The 18,466-nt window shown below is 39.0% G+C and overlaps 1 protein-coding gene across 2 annotated transcripts in view; it reads left to right on the top strand.

Moving 5' to 3' along the window:
• Positions 1-4,938: 4,938 nt before the first annotated feature.
• Positions 4,939-18,466, top strand: part of LOC101155444 (tenascin) — a 36,412-nt gene continuing 22,884 nt past the window's right edge. Inside the window, exons 1-6 of one of the 2 annotated variants that reach the window (XM_020706936.2) lie at positions 4,939-5,062; positions 10,223-10,512; positions 10,836-10,887; positions 10,971-11,174; positions 11,670-12,662; positions 17,041-17,156. In XM_020706936.2, the coding sequence (XP_020562595.1) occupies positions 10,381-10,512; positions 10,836-10,887; positions 10,971-11,174; positions 11,670-12,662; positions 17,041-17,156 (1,497 nt within the window). In that variant the 5' untranslated portion in view covers positions 4,939-5,062; positions 10,223-10,380. The remainder of the gene's footprint in view (positions 5,063-10,222; positions 10,513-10,835; positions 10,888-10,970; positions 11,175-11,669; positions 12,663-17,040; positions 17,157-18,466) is intronic. The other variant, XM_011480918.3, reaches the window with a different exon arrangement.

The following is an 18,466-nucleotide window of genomic DNA, read 5'->3' as shown; positions in this document are numbered from 1 at the left end:
AAAACACATTTAGCTAAAGAATCAAAACCAGACTAGATCCTCCTTCAGCTGATTGAACAAACCTTTTGCAGGAAACTTGGAAGGCCTTTTGTTTATTCTGTCCTGGAATCCCCTTAAGCAACAACATGAAAAGAACAAGTTTTTGAATTAAAATCTTTAATTGTTTGCAGATTCTGAGAGATTATAAAGAGCTAACATCTTTTGGCAGAATCTCCTCTGAAACCATTAGGGAATCTTTTGTTTTATCTAGTATTATTATGATTGACTTTGGGAATGTGTTTCAGGTTTTTGAATATTGTCAACATTACAATGAAAACCTTTTAGTGTATGAGTTTATTTAAAAAATACTTCAAAGTCCAGAATAGAGCTGAGTTCTGCTAAGAGTTTATTTATTTGAGTAATTATTGCAATGTTTTAACTCATTCTGTTTGATGCACCACCTAATAGGCCAATTATATTAAATGGAGTCAAATTTGATTTTATGTGAGTCACAGTGGTGTAGTCAGTGGCGGTTCTACACTAACTTACTCCCTGGGCGAGTAACCCCACCAGCGCCCCCCCCCCCCGCCCCCCCCCCGCACACATACAAAATTTGACAACATCCTGTTGTGTTCCCTATCTTCTATTTAGCCATTTTACTCAAAAAATGCATGAATTTTCTAGACTCATACTACAGGGGGGTCAAACTCAGTCACACAGGGGCCTAAGTTAAAAAAACGCTTAAGGTTTTGGGCCGAAGAAGATAAATGTTTACTGAACACACTAAAGCTAAACTTTTAAACCTTTTAAACTGAACTTTTTGAACATAAATATGAATAAAAACAGGAACATTAATCCAGAATAACTCAAGTTAAACCTTAAATAACTTGTAATATTTTGTTCTCCATAGAAATATATTCTGTCAAAATTATACAAATATGAACATGCTGCAGGACAAAAAACAAAGAAAGCCTGGAAATATTAATAAGAAATTACATATCAAATAATTCCATTTTTTTGCTCTTTCATCATTTTTTAGAGCATTTTTTTTAGAGCTGGACTCCTGCTTCATTTTTAGCAATAATTTCTTAATGTGTGACGTCCTGTGTGTGTCTTTGTGAAGCATATCAGAGGGATTAGATCTAAAAAATAAAACTTATTGTGATTAATATGTTTAGGTCTTATAAAACATTAAAGACTAAATCATAGAACTCATCAGTGGGATTACTCCAAAAATATTTGGCATTTCCCTAAATTTGTGCAACACCAACAGTAGAAATCCTCCAAAAAAACTCAATCCATAAAAAAATGGTCTGCCCCCACCACCCCTCCCCCTCCCCTTCCCTCTCACACACGCGGCTCCGTCTCCATGACGGGAGGCGCAGCTGCGGCCCAGAGTTGATTGTCAGATAGAAAAAGACTCCCCTCACACCTGTTAGTGTGATTCAGCCACCGGCGAGTTGCGCTCCCCTCTCGAGTTTTTTTACTTATGTTCCAAAGACTACCGCAAAGAGCTGTGGCCGCAAGCGTCTTGCAGCAGAGGGCGGTGGTCACGTGCGCATCGGGTCTGCTGTGTCGGAGCAAAGAATTGTGGGAAATAATCCCCATTGCCTGCTTCTGTCGAAATTGGGTTGAGCACGAATGTTTGTTATGCCTAAATCCTTTTCATCTGCCTGTTTTACGTTGTTTCACTCTGAATTATTCTTTTTATTTATTTTTTTTTTTTTGCACCATAAGTGTGAAGAGGAAATAGGAGGAAGACATTAAGAGTCTGATGTATCAAAATAAAAGCATTAAGTGTTGGCTACTGAAGCAATTTCAACATAAAAGCTTCAAGCTACCTCTTTGAATATAGTATGTACCACATTACGCATCGGGCACGGCAAATGCCGCCCCCTATGCAGTGCCGCCCTGGGCGACCGCCCACATCGCCCATATCAAAAACCGCCACTGGGTGTAGTGGTTAGCACAAGAAGTCCCTGATTCAAATCCCAGCTGTAATCCTTCTCTCCACATCCGTCTGTCCGTCCATTTAGTCTCAGACGATGGATCGATGAGTGAGTCAATCTGGTGACTTTCAGAGTAAAATATCTATCTTGGGGAAATTCTAAAACAAATACGTTTAAATCTTAGCAAGATTTTTGCATTTCAAAACGAGAAAAAGGTGTTTTAATTTTTCTTTTGTTAAATGTTTCAAAAATTATCTGCCCATAGTTTGCCTTTTGATTGAGCTCTTTTGTTTTGTGGAGAATTTGCATGAATCACCACATTTTGTGACTGTATTTTTTACCCCTAGAACAGATAATAAAAAAATGACATGTACAGTCGATCATTGCCAAACCGATATTGATTTAAGTTTTATTGTTGACTTCACCTGTCAGCATCTGTATCTTTCATGAAGAGGAAGAGCTGCAAGAAAGAATCCAACTAAACCCATAGTGAGACGGGAAAAACAAATGAAACTTCAGGAAACTAGGTTTTTTTAGTGGACCACACTGAAAAGAATAGATTTTTACCCCCAGGTGAACAAAAGAGCATTTACAGAGAAGCTTGACTCATCTATTATTAAAAGAGGTCATTTATTTAAAAAATCCGTGCAAGAAAAACGTTAAAAATACACAAAAAGATGAGCTTCAAATGAAGAAAGTTGACTTAAGGATAGAAAAACATGAAATTTAACAAAGTCACACTGTCTGTCTGCTGCCAAGCAAAAACTCACATGAAAAGATGATGTTTGAAGAGGAAACATTAAAAAAAAAGGATCCAAAATAGAAACATGACACAACCAAAGCAGGTAGTTTAGTAAAATGTTCTCACATTGACATGCTTTGTTGCATCAGAGCAACAAATAAAAAGTCTGCTAAACTGCTGGAACCACAGCTGTGACAACAGTCCAAGCAGTTATCGCCAATATCGAGGAAACACGATTGGAGGCAAAGACGAACCTGAACTTCCAGTGAAAACCAGGTTCCATGCAATAAAATTTACCCTAATCCGCACAAAGGAGATGCCACAAACATTTGGGTTGATATGTTGTTTACCTAAGTTGGAGAAAAATCTTAAAAGATTTCATTTGTGAAAAACCTGAAAAAATATATTTTGTTGTCTGTCAGTCATCAAAAACGATTTGAAGGACTTTTGTGTCAAACTGCCTTGTTAGCCCAAGGAAGTACATGATGACTCAGAAACGTCTCGTCTAATGGAACCGGCCCAAACCCTGATACTACCTCCTCCAGGTGACTGCATTCAGATGCTGGACCACACTGCTTTCCTGTGAAACTCAATGCTAGTACTCTAAACCCAAATGATCTGTTCTGATCTCATCACTCTGTAAACATTTTTACAATCAGGAGGCACAGTCTTGCAGTTGTTAACAAATCACATATGTGTGTTGTTGTTGTTTTTTTTTGTAAAGCTGGTGGTTTTTTCTCTGCAGACCAGTCATGCACAACGCGGACTCATAAAAGGCTTTAACTGCTTCCACCCTGAGCCAGTGTTTCAGTTTGAGCTTGGACTTTTCAGTAATTATCAGTTACATGATTAAATAAATTCAATGAATCCACTGTGTGTTATTCTGAAACCCTGTAAAGAGGCCAGTTAACAAGGTGTTCAGCTCAATGAGCAATGCGTTGTGAATTCTGCCCATTTATTTTTCTAAACTAAATTCACGATCTCTTATAAAGAACTAAAAATGCTAGTGTATTTTTTATCATTTTTTGCATTGTTTTACACTCCAATTTTAGCTTTAAATATACCGTCCATTGTTTAGCACTCATGTCACAATTGTATTAATCAAAAATAAAAATATATTTTTAGTCATGTATGTTAGCAGGACAAATGCGAAAAAATAAATAAACAAGCACTGGTTGGAGCTGCGCATGGTCTGCTTTTGATTCCAATTGCATCACTTCTTCTCAGCAGATAGATGGATGTCTGTGTCATTAATAGCCCAAGGTCACACATTAGAATAAAGAAAGATGAAGGTGGAATCAAACTGTAATCTAAAGACTCTTCTGGGGTCTCACTTATCCCTTGTGCTGTCTTGTGGGGTCCAGATGACCCCAATCCCAACGTTAATGTGCCTTAGGTGCTCTGAACCTTTTCTCTTCAATTATTTGTGATCTTCACTGGTGTCCATGGATTACATGGAATCCTCTTCACCTTTATCCTCCTTTGTCATGGTAGGGAGAACACGTCAATGTAAAGAAATCAGTGAAAAAAACTTTCAACTTGATAGATCCATCCTGAGCGTGACTACTGTTGGAGGTTACAGGAAACACTGAGATTCTGTTGGAGGTTACAGGAAACACAAAAAAACAATCCATTTAAGGTATAGCAAGGTGGAGGGAGTGCCATGGTTGGGGCTTGTTTTGTTGCTTTAGAAACTGGGGAGCTGGAATTGTATTACAAAACACTACATTTGGCATTTTTAATCTCAAATTTTTAAATCATACACTCCCAAACTAAAACTTTGTTCTTTTTTTTTATTTTAAGTAAAAATGTGGAAATTATTTGAAATCAGATTTTCTATATTAAATATGAACAGATCCAAAAGCAGATTCTTTGATCAAAAATGCCAAATTTGATGGAACTCGACAGCTCAAATGAAGTTAAAAGTATGATGTCAGATCCTGGAGCTGTTTCACTTACAGTGACGAATGTGCGAGCCAGTCAAACATGACGGATAATCAGACCTTCACCAACAAAAATAAAAAACGGATGTCTCTCCATCGCCAATGTCCTGCAGCAGAGGACTGAGAACCCTTTGGCTCCATTTAGGGTCCGAGACCTTGTGTCCCCCCCAAAAACGTAAAAAATTCAGATGTTTTCCATTGCAAACCCTCCGCCCAAAAGGAATGACATCAGAGAGAAAGAAAGAAGGAGTGCAGAGAGAGAGGGGAAAGAATTCTTCAAGTATGAGGAAATTTTACTGCTCCCTTCCTCCTCGTTCTGTCCTTCCTCCTTTCTTCTCTTCTCCTCTTCTGTCCATCTCCCTCCTCCTGCTGGTCAGTCGGGGACAGAAACAAGCAGACTGACATCTGGATCAGCAGCAGGAGGAAGATCTCATCCCATCGCTCTGCAGGTTAGATGTGTTTCCACACAATTTCATCAAAATTAATGATAAATGTGAATGCAAATGTTCGAAATTCTTAGTAATCATTTAAATGTTATGCATCTTGAAGTATTGAACGGTGCACCTTGAGTTAGGATCAAACAAAAAGGAAGATTTTACAGGATTTGTAGAAATTAGGCTGCAACAAATTTAAAGAATGAAGGAAGCATTTCTTTACTGTTATTTCTCACTGATCAAGAATTCTGTAAAAATAAAATCTAATCTGTTTTAAGTAAAATCTGAGATGTGAAAGTATATGATTCTTTAGCATGTTGTAGAAATCTATGATCAAAATAGCACTGGTTCCTAAAGGAAAGAGGAAAATTGAAATTAAATTGATAAAAGGAGATGCTTTTAAAAAAACAACTAACTTCCATTCTAACAAAATGTTTTTTTGATATTCTAGACATTGCAAAAATAAATTCTTTATACATTTTAGCAAAAATATTGATTACTGTAAGAAACTAAAGGATTTATCAGCATGATTTCTTATAGATTGATATAAATTGAATAAATAACAATGTGAAAATGTTTTTTATGTGGGATGTTTTGCAAAAATTAAAAATAAAAGCATTTGACATGAATTCCACCATGATCCTGTGTTGCTGTTCTGTTCCAAAAAAGACAAGTGAAAATTCAAATTTTGCAAAACATACTTAGTAAATGTGCAAAAGATTCCACATAAATGAGGCTTTTATGGTTTGATATGGAGTTTGTTAGTCTGGCCTTTGAACGTTGCAGTGAAAGTATTTTATGATACACATTAACTCAATATTACTACTCCCCAGCCTTAAATCAGGAGTTTTTTTATTTTTTCAGGATCATATTTCATAGATTTTCAGCAGCGCTCGGAGCAGTTTATTGTTCATGCTCGGGTTTTCTTTCAATGCCCTCCAACCTGCCCCCAGAAGTCCAAACAGATGTGCTTAAAGGTCTGGGGGTGTACTGGTCATTTCCTTTTACAGTATGTACTCCACATCTGTGGCCGGCTTTTGTGTGCAGTTTCCCCCCCTTAATGTTTTTTTTTTTTAATATCTGTAAAAATAATTATTAAAGATTAATGACAAAGACTAAAAATGTTAAAACTTTTTGAAAGTCGCACATGTGCATTTCAAATGACGGCATAAACGAAGCTCCAACTCTTCGTCGATTTTCAAGACGTTTGTTCCTGCAGGCTTTGTTTTAAATGAAGAAATAATGAAGTAAAAGCAAAAATAAGACCAAGGTTTGTTTAAATATAAACATGACTTTTGTGTGTAAAATACAATTTGCACCACAAAAAAAAAACACATTATAAACCATCTTATCAGACCTGCTCTCTGTTTGGCTCCTTGTTATTGCTGTCAAGTTATTAGGCCAAGTTTCAGCGCTGACTGCCAAGTTTGTGTTTAAGGAGGCAATCCCAGTGAAGTTATTTTAGTCTCCAAACACACTGAGAAGAAGAAGAAGAAAAAAAATCTCATAGAACAAAAAGGGAAAGGAAGGTGAAGAGCAAGTGGAGGCTTTTCCTCCTGCTTTCTGGGGAACTCTGTTGCCCTTCCATGGTCCAAAAATCTGCCTGACACGTTTTTTTCTCAACTGTTTGATGTTTTAATGTTCAGGCAGATCTCTAACTCTCTTTCTGCTCAGACAAATTACATTTTTAGAAAAGTCAGGGAAAGATAAAGTATGCAAATATTTGCTCAAAACCTAACTGTAAATGTACAATCAGCATAAATGTCCAACAGAAACCAGCAGCTATTTCGCTATTTTAATTTGAAAGTAACATACTTTCAATCTCTATTTTAAAAATGTAGCTATAACTTAGGTGTCTTTCATCATTTTTGAAGGAAAAAAAACATCTGTACAGATTCTTGGTCATCTGTGTCATTTTTTCACAGCATTCTGTTCTTCAGGACAACTTTATTGATCAATCTGTGAAGTCCAGTTACCCTAAAGAGCATAATGTTAGGAAAAATCTCCAACCTGGCATCTATTTTATATCAACAATTTAGAAAAAATTGTAATCAGAACTTTGTTTTTGTTTTTTTAAATTTATTTTCTTTATATTTTATAAAATGTTGCGTTTGAAGGTCAATCCTTTACTGATTAAAAATGAGTCACTTTAAAACTATTCCCTCTATTCGGGTTAAAAACTTGTAATCCGTGTAAAATAATCGTGATCCTGTAATCAATAATAATGAATTTTATTTATAAGGCGCCTTTCTAGACACCAAAGGTCGCCTTACAGATGGAAAACAATAAAATACAATTAAAAGAAAAACACATTAGTTAAAAACAAACAAAACAATGGAATCATAAAATTAATTAGGGTGGGCATGCTTGTCTGAAGAGGTGGGTTTTCAGATTTTTAGCGAACTGCGGGAGTGAGTTCATGTTCCGCAGACCTGAGGGATGTGAGTTCCAGAGCTGACTCAATATTCAATACTCAATATTTGTCATAAAATGAATTCAGGTCTATAATTTTAAAGTTCAGCCAAATGAAGTTCAGCCTGATGATGTTTTTTACTGCAGATTTATGTTTCATATAAAAAAAATCACTTAAAATTAATCTTCCACCTTCTTTGTTTCTTCTTCTCTACCTGCGACCTGCATTGTTGTTTTCTTTGCCTTTTAGTTTATTAATTGTTTAATGAGAGTCTTGTGGTCGTAAAGAATGATTTCCTTCTGTTTTTCATTTCTGTTGTCATGGCGCACAGCTCTGAGTTTCCTCTCCTGACGTTCATTTCTTGGTCTTCTTGTTTGTTCTCGCTCCAGATTCCCAGGCAGAGATGAACAGAAACACCCAACGTTTTGTCACATGCGACATAGTCTGGGCTGAATTATTTACTTGAAAGAGATCAGAAATCGTTTGCTGAGACTGATTGGTGATGAGCAGTGTTGGTTCTCAGTTTGACATGAAGCTGAGGGCTTTTAGGGGGAAATGTGTACGTTTCTTGAGGAGTTTTCTTTTTTGCAACTTAAGCTTGATTGTGATTCTAAATGGATTCTAAGATTCATTTGTGACCCTCAGGCGGCATGGTGGTGTAGTGGTTAGCAGTTTGCATGTCCTCCCGGTATATGCCTGGGTTTTCTCCAGCGTCCTCCCACTGTCCAAAAACACGGTTCACAGGTTATTGGTGTCTCTAAATTGCCCCCAGGTGTGATTTTGAGCGAGTGTCCCTCACTCAAAAACACAGTTCAGGGATTACCCCGCCTTTGCCTTACAATAACTGGGTTGACTGAAGACCCTGAAAGAGATTCAGCAGATTCTGACAATGGACAGAGGGGTTCCTCTCTGGTGGACCCATGCAGCATCTAAAACCTTTGGGGGTTGACCCGTACGGGTGCTGCAGCTTCTTTTGGGTTGTCCACCCTAGAAAGGACCGGCTGCAGATAGACTCATACAGCCATGAAAATAGTCATGAAAATGGAACGTACCATTGTTGTGTGAGCTGTAAGTGTATTGTGAAGTATTTTTGTAAGGATAATGTAAGTGACACACACTCTGCTGTCATGCGGTGGCCTCACGCCACACTCTAGTTGTTGGTGAGTTAGGCGTCCTGGCTGATCACATTCCTCAGACATTTGGATCTGAACTGTGGTGACGTCATCGATAGATGTGTGATCTGCACAACTGAACTGTCTGAGCTCAAGAGCTTGACGTTCAAAAACATCTGGATGGTGAAGATCAATCAGACTCCACATTTACCACGTTTGTGCCTCGAAACTTACAATTGTTTTGTTTTTTATGATGATTAATAATCCTGACCAATGCTGCAAAAGACAAACATGTTCCAGGTTGAAACTCAGAATAATTGACAGTTTTGTGTTTGTAGGAGCTGGAGATTCCCACCATGCATCACTTCTATGATTTAGGAGGCATTTATGATGTGTGCGTGCCTCCTTTAAGCTGACCTCCCTGCTCCAGGAGTCAGAAAACCGCTGTCCTGCTGTCATGAGCTTTCAGCTGCTGCTTTCTGCATTCAGACCTGCGGCTGTTGCTGCTGCTGCTGCTGCTGCTGCTGCTGCTGCTGCTGCTGTTGCTGCCGCCGCTGGGAGACGAGCGGAGGATCTGTCAGGAATTAGCCGGCGTTGGCCTTGAACCTCACAGAGGAAGCTCTGGAGGATAAATCATTTGTGTTTGAGGGTCGGCTACTGTTCTGTGTTGGAGGACGTGCTGGAGAAAACGCATGTGTACTAGGATTAACCTTCTTCTGTTATCAATTACTTTGGATTAGTAAGGGTTTTATGATTTTATCAGCTTTTGATTTAGTAGTAGGTGAACTATCAGTTATTAAAAAGAACACTTGCTGAAAAAGTCCCACTCCGATCATCTTTGGATCTATTTTAGAAGCATTCTTACTCGTCTTTGTGTTGTTTTTAGGACATAGTTTCTGCAGAGTGGCTCTGCCCTCCTTCCTGTCACCTGTAACTGGTAGCTCTGTGTTTACCCACTTTCCCGCTAGTTTACAGCCCCTCAAACCCACAAACTAACATTACTGGTGCAACAAAAATGGAGAGCAGTATCTGAGCGGATGCAGTGGATGAATGTGGCTCGTCCAGCATATTTTCTATGTCACAAACCTTTTCAAACTACATTTGTCTTCTACTGATTCACAACAATTTGAATAAAGAAATACTCAGAAATGCCGTTTGGATCTGAATTATCTTTATACATGTCATGTCAGAAAAATGGTACAAAAACATGTTAAAAACTCCAAAAGCACAATTTTCATCTGAGGAAGAAAAAGGATAAAAATAAATAATCCCAACAAAAAGAACATATAATTCGGCACCTGATGATATAAAACTCTGTAACATTAATTTTGTTGGTTTGTCGTCAAATGTTTGTGCTTGACAACTATTCAAACCTTGTTTATTGGTTGATTTTCTTTTTCTTTTCTTTAATTATCAGAGGGGTAACAACAAATATTCCCATTGGTGCTTCAACACCATGAATTTAAAGACCTAATTACGAATGACGAGCTTCTCTTTCAGACTATGGGCCTTTTTTTCATTAGGTTTATTGGTTAACGAGTGCAATGATGGGCCCATAAATAGTTATTGGTCTCCATTTGTCCTAATTGTGGTTAAAGTGGAGTCTGCATTGAATCTTTAGTTGAGACTAAATGTGTAATTTTCTTCCAGGGTGGGAAATTCCGTCACGTTTTTTCATCTGTGATGCTTTCATCTCAGAGGACGGTCTGAACACGCTGGGAAGAACCGGCCCCCGATGCTCCAAACGGCCCAAAAAAACTGAAGAGTTAACTTAAATCACTTCCGCTAACACTCCCCCCCCTCCAATCATGCTCCCGCTCACCCGCTGCCTCCTATCCCTCGTCCTCCTGGCTGGCCCGGCACTTCTGACTCCATCAGCAACGAGGGGGTCGGAGGTCAGAGGTCAACATACAACAAAGCATGAGCAGGACTATATTAAGGTTAGTTATGCAAGAAAGGGGCTCACTTTATAAAACAGATTGCTGACTTTCATTGCAAACAAAAACACAATGTTTATTTAAAAACCACAACAGAGGAGACGAGAAAACTCGACGTCAGGGAAAAAGAGGATTGTTTGATGTGAAACAGAAAAATCCTCATGTGATTCATATTCCAGGACATTTCTGTGTTCTGCTCATATTGGGGAAAAATGATGCCAACTAGCCAAATCAAATTTGCCATTTCTCCTTTTTATTCTGTTGACTTTTAGAGGAACATACGGGAGATTTCTAAGTGGTTTGACTTTTTGGTTGTTTTTCTGCAGGTTGTCATCTCAGAAGGATGTGTCACACATGGAAATTCATCTGAAGGAGAAGGTACAGGACTGAGTCATCTCCATCCGCACAACCTCACAAACACAAGTTTGTCGTCTTGTGAGCCGAGTTTTTGTCTTTTACAGGGAAAGAAGTTGCGCTGGCTCCCGGTTCTCCTTTGGTCCTCACCCACACAATTAAACTGGTTCCTTCTGGGTCTGGGTCTTGCGGCTGCGAGGCAGACGTTGCAGCCCTGAGAGAACGCCTGGAGAGGCTGGAGAGGGAGGTGTCCGACCTCCGGGAGAAATGTGACGGAGCTGGAGGAAGCTGCTGCACCTCTGAGAGCAAAGGTTAAAGGAGTTTCATGTATTTTGGATTGGAGCAGTTTTCTCATCCGACGTTGCTTAGGAAGCACCAGAGCTGCTTCAGGTTTTTGTAGATATGCCAGATCAACATCTAAACATCTGAATCAATGGTTTCAGTTAACCATGGTCAGCTTCTGGTTTGTTTTTTCTTGTATGATGGTTTTGTCATGCTTTTCTTTTATTCTTTTTATTTAGACACTTTCATCAAGTTTAAATAATGTATTATTCCAGTTTCTGTCATTAAACCTCTGGTTCCTTTTCTTTTTGGACTCCAACACCATTTTTCATGACACTATCAAGGCCGTTCACCATGAACTCTGTTGATTGTTCTGTGTCTGCTGTGATCCATGAGGCTTAGGCTTATTAAGATCAAATTCTGTTGAGGGTAAATGTCTGAATACTAACATTTAAACCACACTGTTTATTTTGAGTTTCTTTCATCGTTACCTCAAGGCAGGATCTTCTTCTCTTCTCCTTCAGGTGCAGGCTGCTCCATCAAACCAGAAGGTGACGAATGTCCCAACGAGTGCAGCGATCAGGGTCGCTGTGAGGACGGCAAGTGTGTCTGCTTTCCGGGTCACAGTGGGCCGGACTGCAGCGAGTCCAGCTGCCCAAAAAACTGCAACGACAGGGGGAAGTGTGTGAAAGGACAGTGCGAGTGTGATCCGGAGTTCTCTGGTCCCGACTGCTCCCAGACCGCCTGCCCCGGCAACTGCAGCAGAAGGGGAAGGTGTGAGAAGGGCAAGTGTGTGTGTGACAGGGGCTTTACTGGTCCTCGATGTGCAGACAGGTCCTGTCCTGGAAGCTGCAACAGGGGGAGCTGCGTTAATGGACGGTGTGTGTGCGATCCCGAATTCACCGGCCCAGATTGCTCCAAAAAGGCCTGTCCGAACGACTGCAACGGCCACGGTCGATGTGAAAGTGGTAAATGTGTGTGTGACAGTGGCTTTACCGGTGCAAACTGCTCAGAGATGGCCTGTCCGGGAAACTGCAACGACAGGGAGCGTTGTGTCAATGGACAATGCATTTGTGAGGATGGATTCACTGGGCGGGATTGCTCAGAAAGAACCTGCCCTAATGGCTGCAGTGATCGAGGGCGGTGTGAGAACGGCAGGTGTGAGTGCAGCCCCGAATTCACCGGTCCCGACTGCTCCCAGACCACCTGCCCTGACGACTGCAAGAACGGAGGCAGCTGTGTTGATGGGCAATGCGTGTGCCAGAAAGACTTCACTGGGCCGGATTGCTCAGAAGCAGCTTGTCCAGGGAACTGCAGCAACAACGGGAAATGTGAGAACGGAAAGTGTGTTTGCTCTGTGGGCTTCATCGGGCCAAAGTGCGGCACCCAAGTCTGCCCCAATAAATGCAGCAACAGGGGAAACTGCATGAGAGGGAGGTGCTTGTGCCAACGTGGGTTTACCGGAAAGGACTGCAGCCAGTGTGAGAAGGGCTTGACGGGACCAAACTGTGACACGGGTGAGTCAAAACCATCAGCATCCATCCCAGTCAGAGACATGCGAACGAAACCTCTGAAACAGAAACTGCATTCACAGTTTTAGTTTTGGACTTTTCCCAACCTTCTGGGTTCATTGCTATTTCTTGGGTTATAAAGCAAAAAAATGAAATTGACAGAGCAGAAAATCTCAGAAGCTTGTTACACTTAGACGTTCACAAGAAAAACTTTCATTCCTGCCAACACAGTAATTTGTTATCAAGTACAGTTTAGCTGTAATTATGTTGCCTCATTTGTGGTGTACCACAAGGCTTTGATCTGGTTTTGCTGCCATTTGCAATAAAAGTGTTTCTTCCTGAAGTGATACTCAAAGCTTTAGTCACAAACAGGCTATCTGCAGGCGACAGGTCCTGGCAAACACATGCAAAATGCCAGGGTGAGTAAGAGTGTGTAGGCAGATTTTTTGTCATATGGATTGTAAAAAAAAATTTCAACCCTTCCCAAATCCTGTCAGCTACCCAGGGAGATCGTCAGCGCTGTTAAAGTGAAGTGTGAGCTCCTTGCATGCAGCCTGACTGTTAGAAATTAGATAATTAGAGGATCAGAGCCTAGTCTTTGTGGATATCTAACTGGCATCCTACAGGCTTACAGACTTTTTACCTGCCCACATGTGACATTTGTGCAGTCAGAAAGGGGCAAGTACGCACACCTGACTAAAGACCCAAGTGTAGCACAAGGGCACCGCATAACCATCACCTGTCCGTCCTAAGTGCCTGAAACGTCCTTAGCCTTTTGACTGCTTCATGATATGCTCACCACATGCATGACAATCCTACGCGTGACCCTCCACATTATGAGTCAACCCCCATCCAGGCGCATGTGACTAATGCTGCATTCACACTAAATGTGATACAAATTCAAGTTTGATGGACAGCAAATTTGACGCTCCAGACATGTGAGGGAAAAACTAAATGCCAACCTTTTTTTCGCCACAATGATGCTTATATCAGTATCTGTGTCCCCTTATGCATGGAGGACACAGATGATGTTGAGAAATCAGATTTGTCCATTTTAAAGAGCCCTACAAAAGTGAAGGTAATCACGTCTCCACGTCTGGGTTCATGAGATCCTTCAGAGACTCTCCCAGTACGGTGAGCTTCACTCATCGCTGAATGACTTCTGTGTCTCTGTGAGCCAGTTTGAAGACTTGCATTAACCTGAGAGGGGAAAAATAAAACTAAGAATGCTGCCGCCGCTCTACCATCCTGCTAGCTCCAGCCCCATGGGGGGCCCTGCACCAGACTGGCGACCTGTCAACGGTGTACTCGCCTTCGCCCAACAGTCACCGGGTTGGGCTCCGAGAACCCCGTTGGGTTTGGAAGGGATAAAGCAGATTAAGAAAATAGATTGATGGATAGAATTTCAGGGCGAGAACGCCTGGATCAATCCTCCATGTTGGATTTGAACTCCACCTGCTATCGTGTCACTGAAAAGTTCGTCAATCTGAATGGGTTGACGCACGGTGTTGACCTCGTCAAAGTTTAGATTTTTGCAGCTACTAAAAGGTGCTACTGCCGGACCAGCACGCCTGGATCTCAAATCACGCCACAGGACCTCAGATCGCGTCTGTAGATTGACGTACCATTAAAACTGGACGCCTGTGCGGTGCGAATCACGCAGCAAAAGTAATAACGTATCTCTGTAGTCATCCAACAGTTGAAGTAGTTTAAAAAAAGAAAAATGCTCTTTGGAGAAATACAGGAAACTCTTTTTTTTACTGCAGTTCCCTATTGACCGTAGTTACATGTTGCTTATGACGTTTTCTATTTTTTTGCAAATGGTTTTTAAATCCCTCAAATTTCTGCAGTTTTCTTCACCTATTTCTGAATTTCTTTTTGCCTTTCTTTTCACTATTTGCTTTTGATATTTTAATATCTTTTTTTCTGAAAAACATTAACATCTGAAGCATTTAGGGTTGCTTAATTTCAGGAACCAAAACACTTTTCTAATATTTGCCATGTTTTTTTAATCTTCTTGCCAGATTCCACATTAATAAATGTGAGGAGTCATTCACCTTCAGGCTACTAATTCCATTGCAGTTGTTTTTGGTGTTTATGTTTGTTTTATTAAGAGAAAAGCTGGACTCCTAAAAACATCATAAAACTTCATGTGAAGGGACTTTTAGTGCCTCTAAACTCAAAACAGATTTGTTTGTGTTGAAGAGCAAAGTGTTTCCCCAAATGTAAAAACCCACAGAGTTGAATGAAAGTGAAACTGAATAAAAGGAGAGTGGGCGAGAAATTTCCAACAATCCACCTTTTTTCTTGAAAATGTGGAATCTGCACAAAATTCTCAGAACATAAATCCCAGAAATGATTTTTTTTATTCCCTAGTTCTAAGTCAGTAAAAAGACAAAGATTTTGTCATTTGGGAAAATAAAACTCAATTATTGTTATATTGCACAGAAATCTTAGAATTATAATGTTTACCCGTTCACCCCGACTGTCACTAATTTGCAACGTACCAGGACTTCATTTGACATTACCTTGAATGAAAAAATAAAATAAAATAATTATTCTTTTAAAATAACTGGAATAAATTCTGACATGAAGGGATTAAGATTAAAAAGAATGTTAAAATGAAAATAACTTCTTTCTGTTGGTTTGCAGACTAAAAGAAGTCTTTTGAACTCACTAGCCACGTTTTCAAATACTTTAACGTTTGATCCAAACTCTTTAAGATTCTAGCAAGAGTTAACCATCAATCAAAAATGCAACTACTGGGAATTATTTCTTTAACCAAAATCTTCTCTGCTTTTAAACATATTTTCCTGTACAGTTAATGCATATAACCTGCATTTTAAATTTAATTTTTCCAGTTCTGATTTGCTCAAACAGTTGATCCAGAGTTTTTTTTTTTTTTGTCGAGGCAGCCCTTTTCTGCAGGCATGTTGTGGGTAATCCCTTACAGGAGCTATGCGTCACGCTCCTCAGCACTACTTTTACGAGAGACTGCGCTGGAAAATGAATCTGTGAATTACAGTCTCAGTACGGCTTCAGTACATCCAGTTAAACATCAGGTGTGTGGTTCCAATAGACTGAAAAAATAAAAATCCTTTTTTCGTGGGTTTAAAATGTCTAAATCGTGTTAAATTGATCTCAAATCCCACCATTTAATATCATTATGCTATTGACTCCACCATAGCACCAGAATCTGTTCTCCTCATCCGAGCGGTTTCACTTTTACTCCAGCAGGCCAGCTTGATCATTTTTTGTTGCAGTTCCAGAGAGCAGATGTTAAATTGCTTGATTGTGGTCGATGCCAAAATATTAATGCATACATCCCTCTGAATGGGCTAAAGCAGATGTTTTGATGGGATCCACACAAAGAGGACAAAGGTTTGCTAAATTGGTCGATTTGTTCCTTTGAATGACTAACATGAGAAAAAAGGATGTCAGAATCATGTTTTGGTTCCAAAAGTGCAAATTTTGTAAATGATTCCTGCAATTCAAATTAGGCTCCAAACCTGCCCATTTAAGAAAAACCAGGAAGCAAAACTCCTCAATGTTGAAAATCTGAAAATAAAAACATTTTTGTGATGGATGGTGGCAAATTGTCACCTGAGGAAAATGTGTGTTTTTGTACTTGGGGCTTCCTCCCACATCAGAAACACATGTTTGACATTGATCAGTGAATTTAAATTGCCCTATAAGGATCAGCATTTGCCCATCTCGGTTTCTGGCTCTGGAAGTTGGGTGGCCGGCCTCAGGTGTGTCCTGACTCCGCCCTCCCAAAGCAGGGATAGGCTGCAGTGACCACCATGATGTTTACCACGAGTTTACATTTCATAAATATACAGTACAGTGGGATTTGCCTTTAATAGTTTAAACTTTTTTGGATAAAAAGTGATTTGTGCTGCACTTGAGAGTTTGGAAACATCTCAAATTTTTTGCTTCTTTCTGTTCTCTGTTGAAATCTGCAGTTATTTTGCGGATTTTTCTTTTTTTCTTCACTTTTTGTTTCTAGTCAATGTGTACATTTGTAGTTTATTATAGGGTTACTGGAGTTTTTTTTGGTCTAATCTTTATTTAGTCTTTACTGTTAATTTTTGTGGTTGTCATGGTTACTTTGCTTTTTCCCCACTTTCCTCCTATGTTTATTTCTTACTTTATAATTTATATCTAATATCTTTTCATTGTCTTATCTCAATTTTGTGTTTTTAAAATGCCAATGATTTTCCCATCACCTTTAAACGTCTTGCTTAATTTCCCAAAATGCGCTGCACCGGAAAGGTAAAGGTTCAGCAAAACTGCAAGGTTGTCCTGATATTGATCATTGCTGATTAGATCATTGACTTTAAGTGTGGATAGAAACCTGACAGAAATGATTGTTGTGTTTCAGTCATGTCAGATGTTTCTCAGCTGAAGGCTCAGAACGTCACAGAGACGTCGGTCTCTCTGGTTTGGACGCCACCTTCGGTCCAGTATGAGACCTACCACATCGTCTTCACCAGCGAGGTACGTGGATCTGTGCCACTAATAATTATAAGAAAAATCGTTTTTGTCATTCAGTCAAGATGGTAGTAAACGTTTCAACTGAATAAAACTATATCTGCCCATTTTTATAAAAAAAAAAAACACAAATCTTTAACAAAACACTTTTTTTTTTTTTTTTTTTTTAAACGGTAAAAACTAACACATTCAAATATTGGGGATATTTAGAGGACTTAAGGGTTGAAAAAAAACATTTAAGATAAATGATTATGGCTTTAACATGTTTTATGCATTTTCATAGTATTTATTTAACCAAAAAGAGCCTCCTGGCTCTGAATTACCTTTACAAAAGTGTTGTGAACTAAAACCCACAGAAAACAGGTTCTTAGAACCATATGTGTCAGAAAACCCTCAATGACTGAACCAAATGTACTCAAGTTGTAAATTTATATTTTAATATAAAACACCTCCAATTCTGTTAAAACTTTTGTAAGTTGGACGGTTAAAAGTTTTTTTTATTATTTCAGTAACAATTATTGTATTTAAAAATGTTTGTCAGCAAAAGTTTGTTTTCTTTTAGTTAAGATATTGTGTTTAAAGCTAATTTTGTCCTTTAATTAACTACACCTGGTGACTAAATGTGACATGTCGGACACAGTTTTGATGTCTTCTGCCACCTAGTGGTTAAAAACTGAAAAAGGGCAGGAATTCTCTGAAGGTCAAAATGATCTTTACCTAAAAAAAAGAAAAATGTTTTCACCCATAATTCAAAGTAATATGCAGTTCCCATTTAACAATTCACTTTGTAATTTTATGATGTCATTTGAAAATGCATTTTTCAATTGGCAATTTGATCTGCAATTCATGCTCGCAAAATGAAAACACGGCTCCAAACAAATGAATGAAACATTCTTTAAGCTCTGACTTTTTTTCACATCCAAATAGTGCTTTTTATTTAAAATACTTTATTAAAATGTAGTGTCGACTTAGTCAAAGAAATTGTTTTTTACGGTCAAGACATTATGAATTATTCAACCAAAATGTAACCTTATCTTTGCATTAAGAAAATTTTTTTTGTTGAGTGTGTTTTCAGCAAAGCAGAGCTTTCACATTTTATTAATATGTTGGTCACTTTAGGTGCAGAAAACACATTTTAGGAGTTCCGGAACTGAAACTAATCAATACACAATTAGGCAACAAGAACTCTTTTTTTTTTTGGACATTTTTGTTCAGAACAGATGTGAGGGTTTTTTTTTTCACTGAAAGCAACAAGATGAAAAACTGTATCGTCTGCTGCCACAGCACCTATAATACTCATTTGAGCCAACAAAGTG

Source organism: Oryzias latipes, chromosome 11, assembly GCF_002234675.1.
Source record: "Oryzias latipes chromosome 11, ASM223467v1".
Classification (NCBI taxonomy): domain Eukaryota; kingdom Metazoa; phylum Chordata; class Actinopteri; order Beloniformes; family Adrianichthyidae; genus Oryzias; species Oryzias latipes.
Note: the sequence above shows the minus strand (reverse complement) of the source record. Positions and strands in the feature narration are given on the sequence as shown.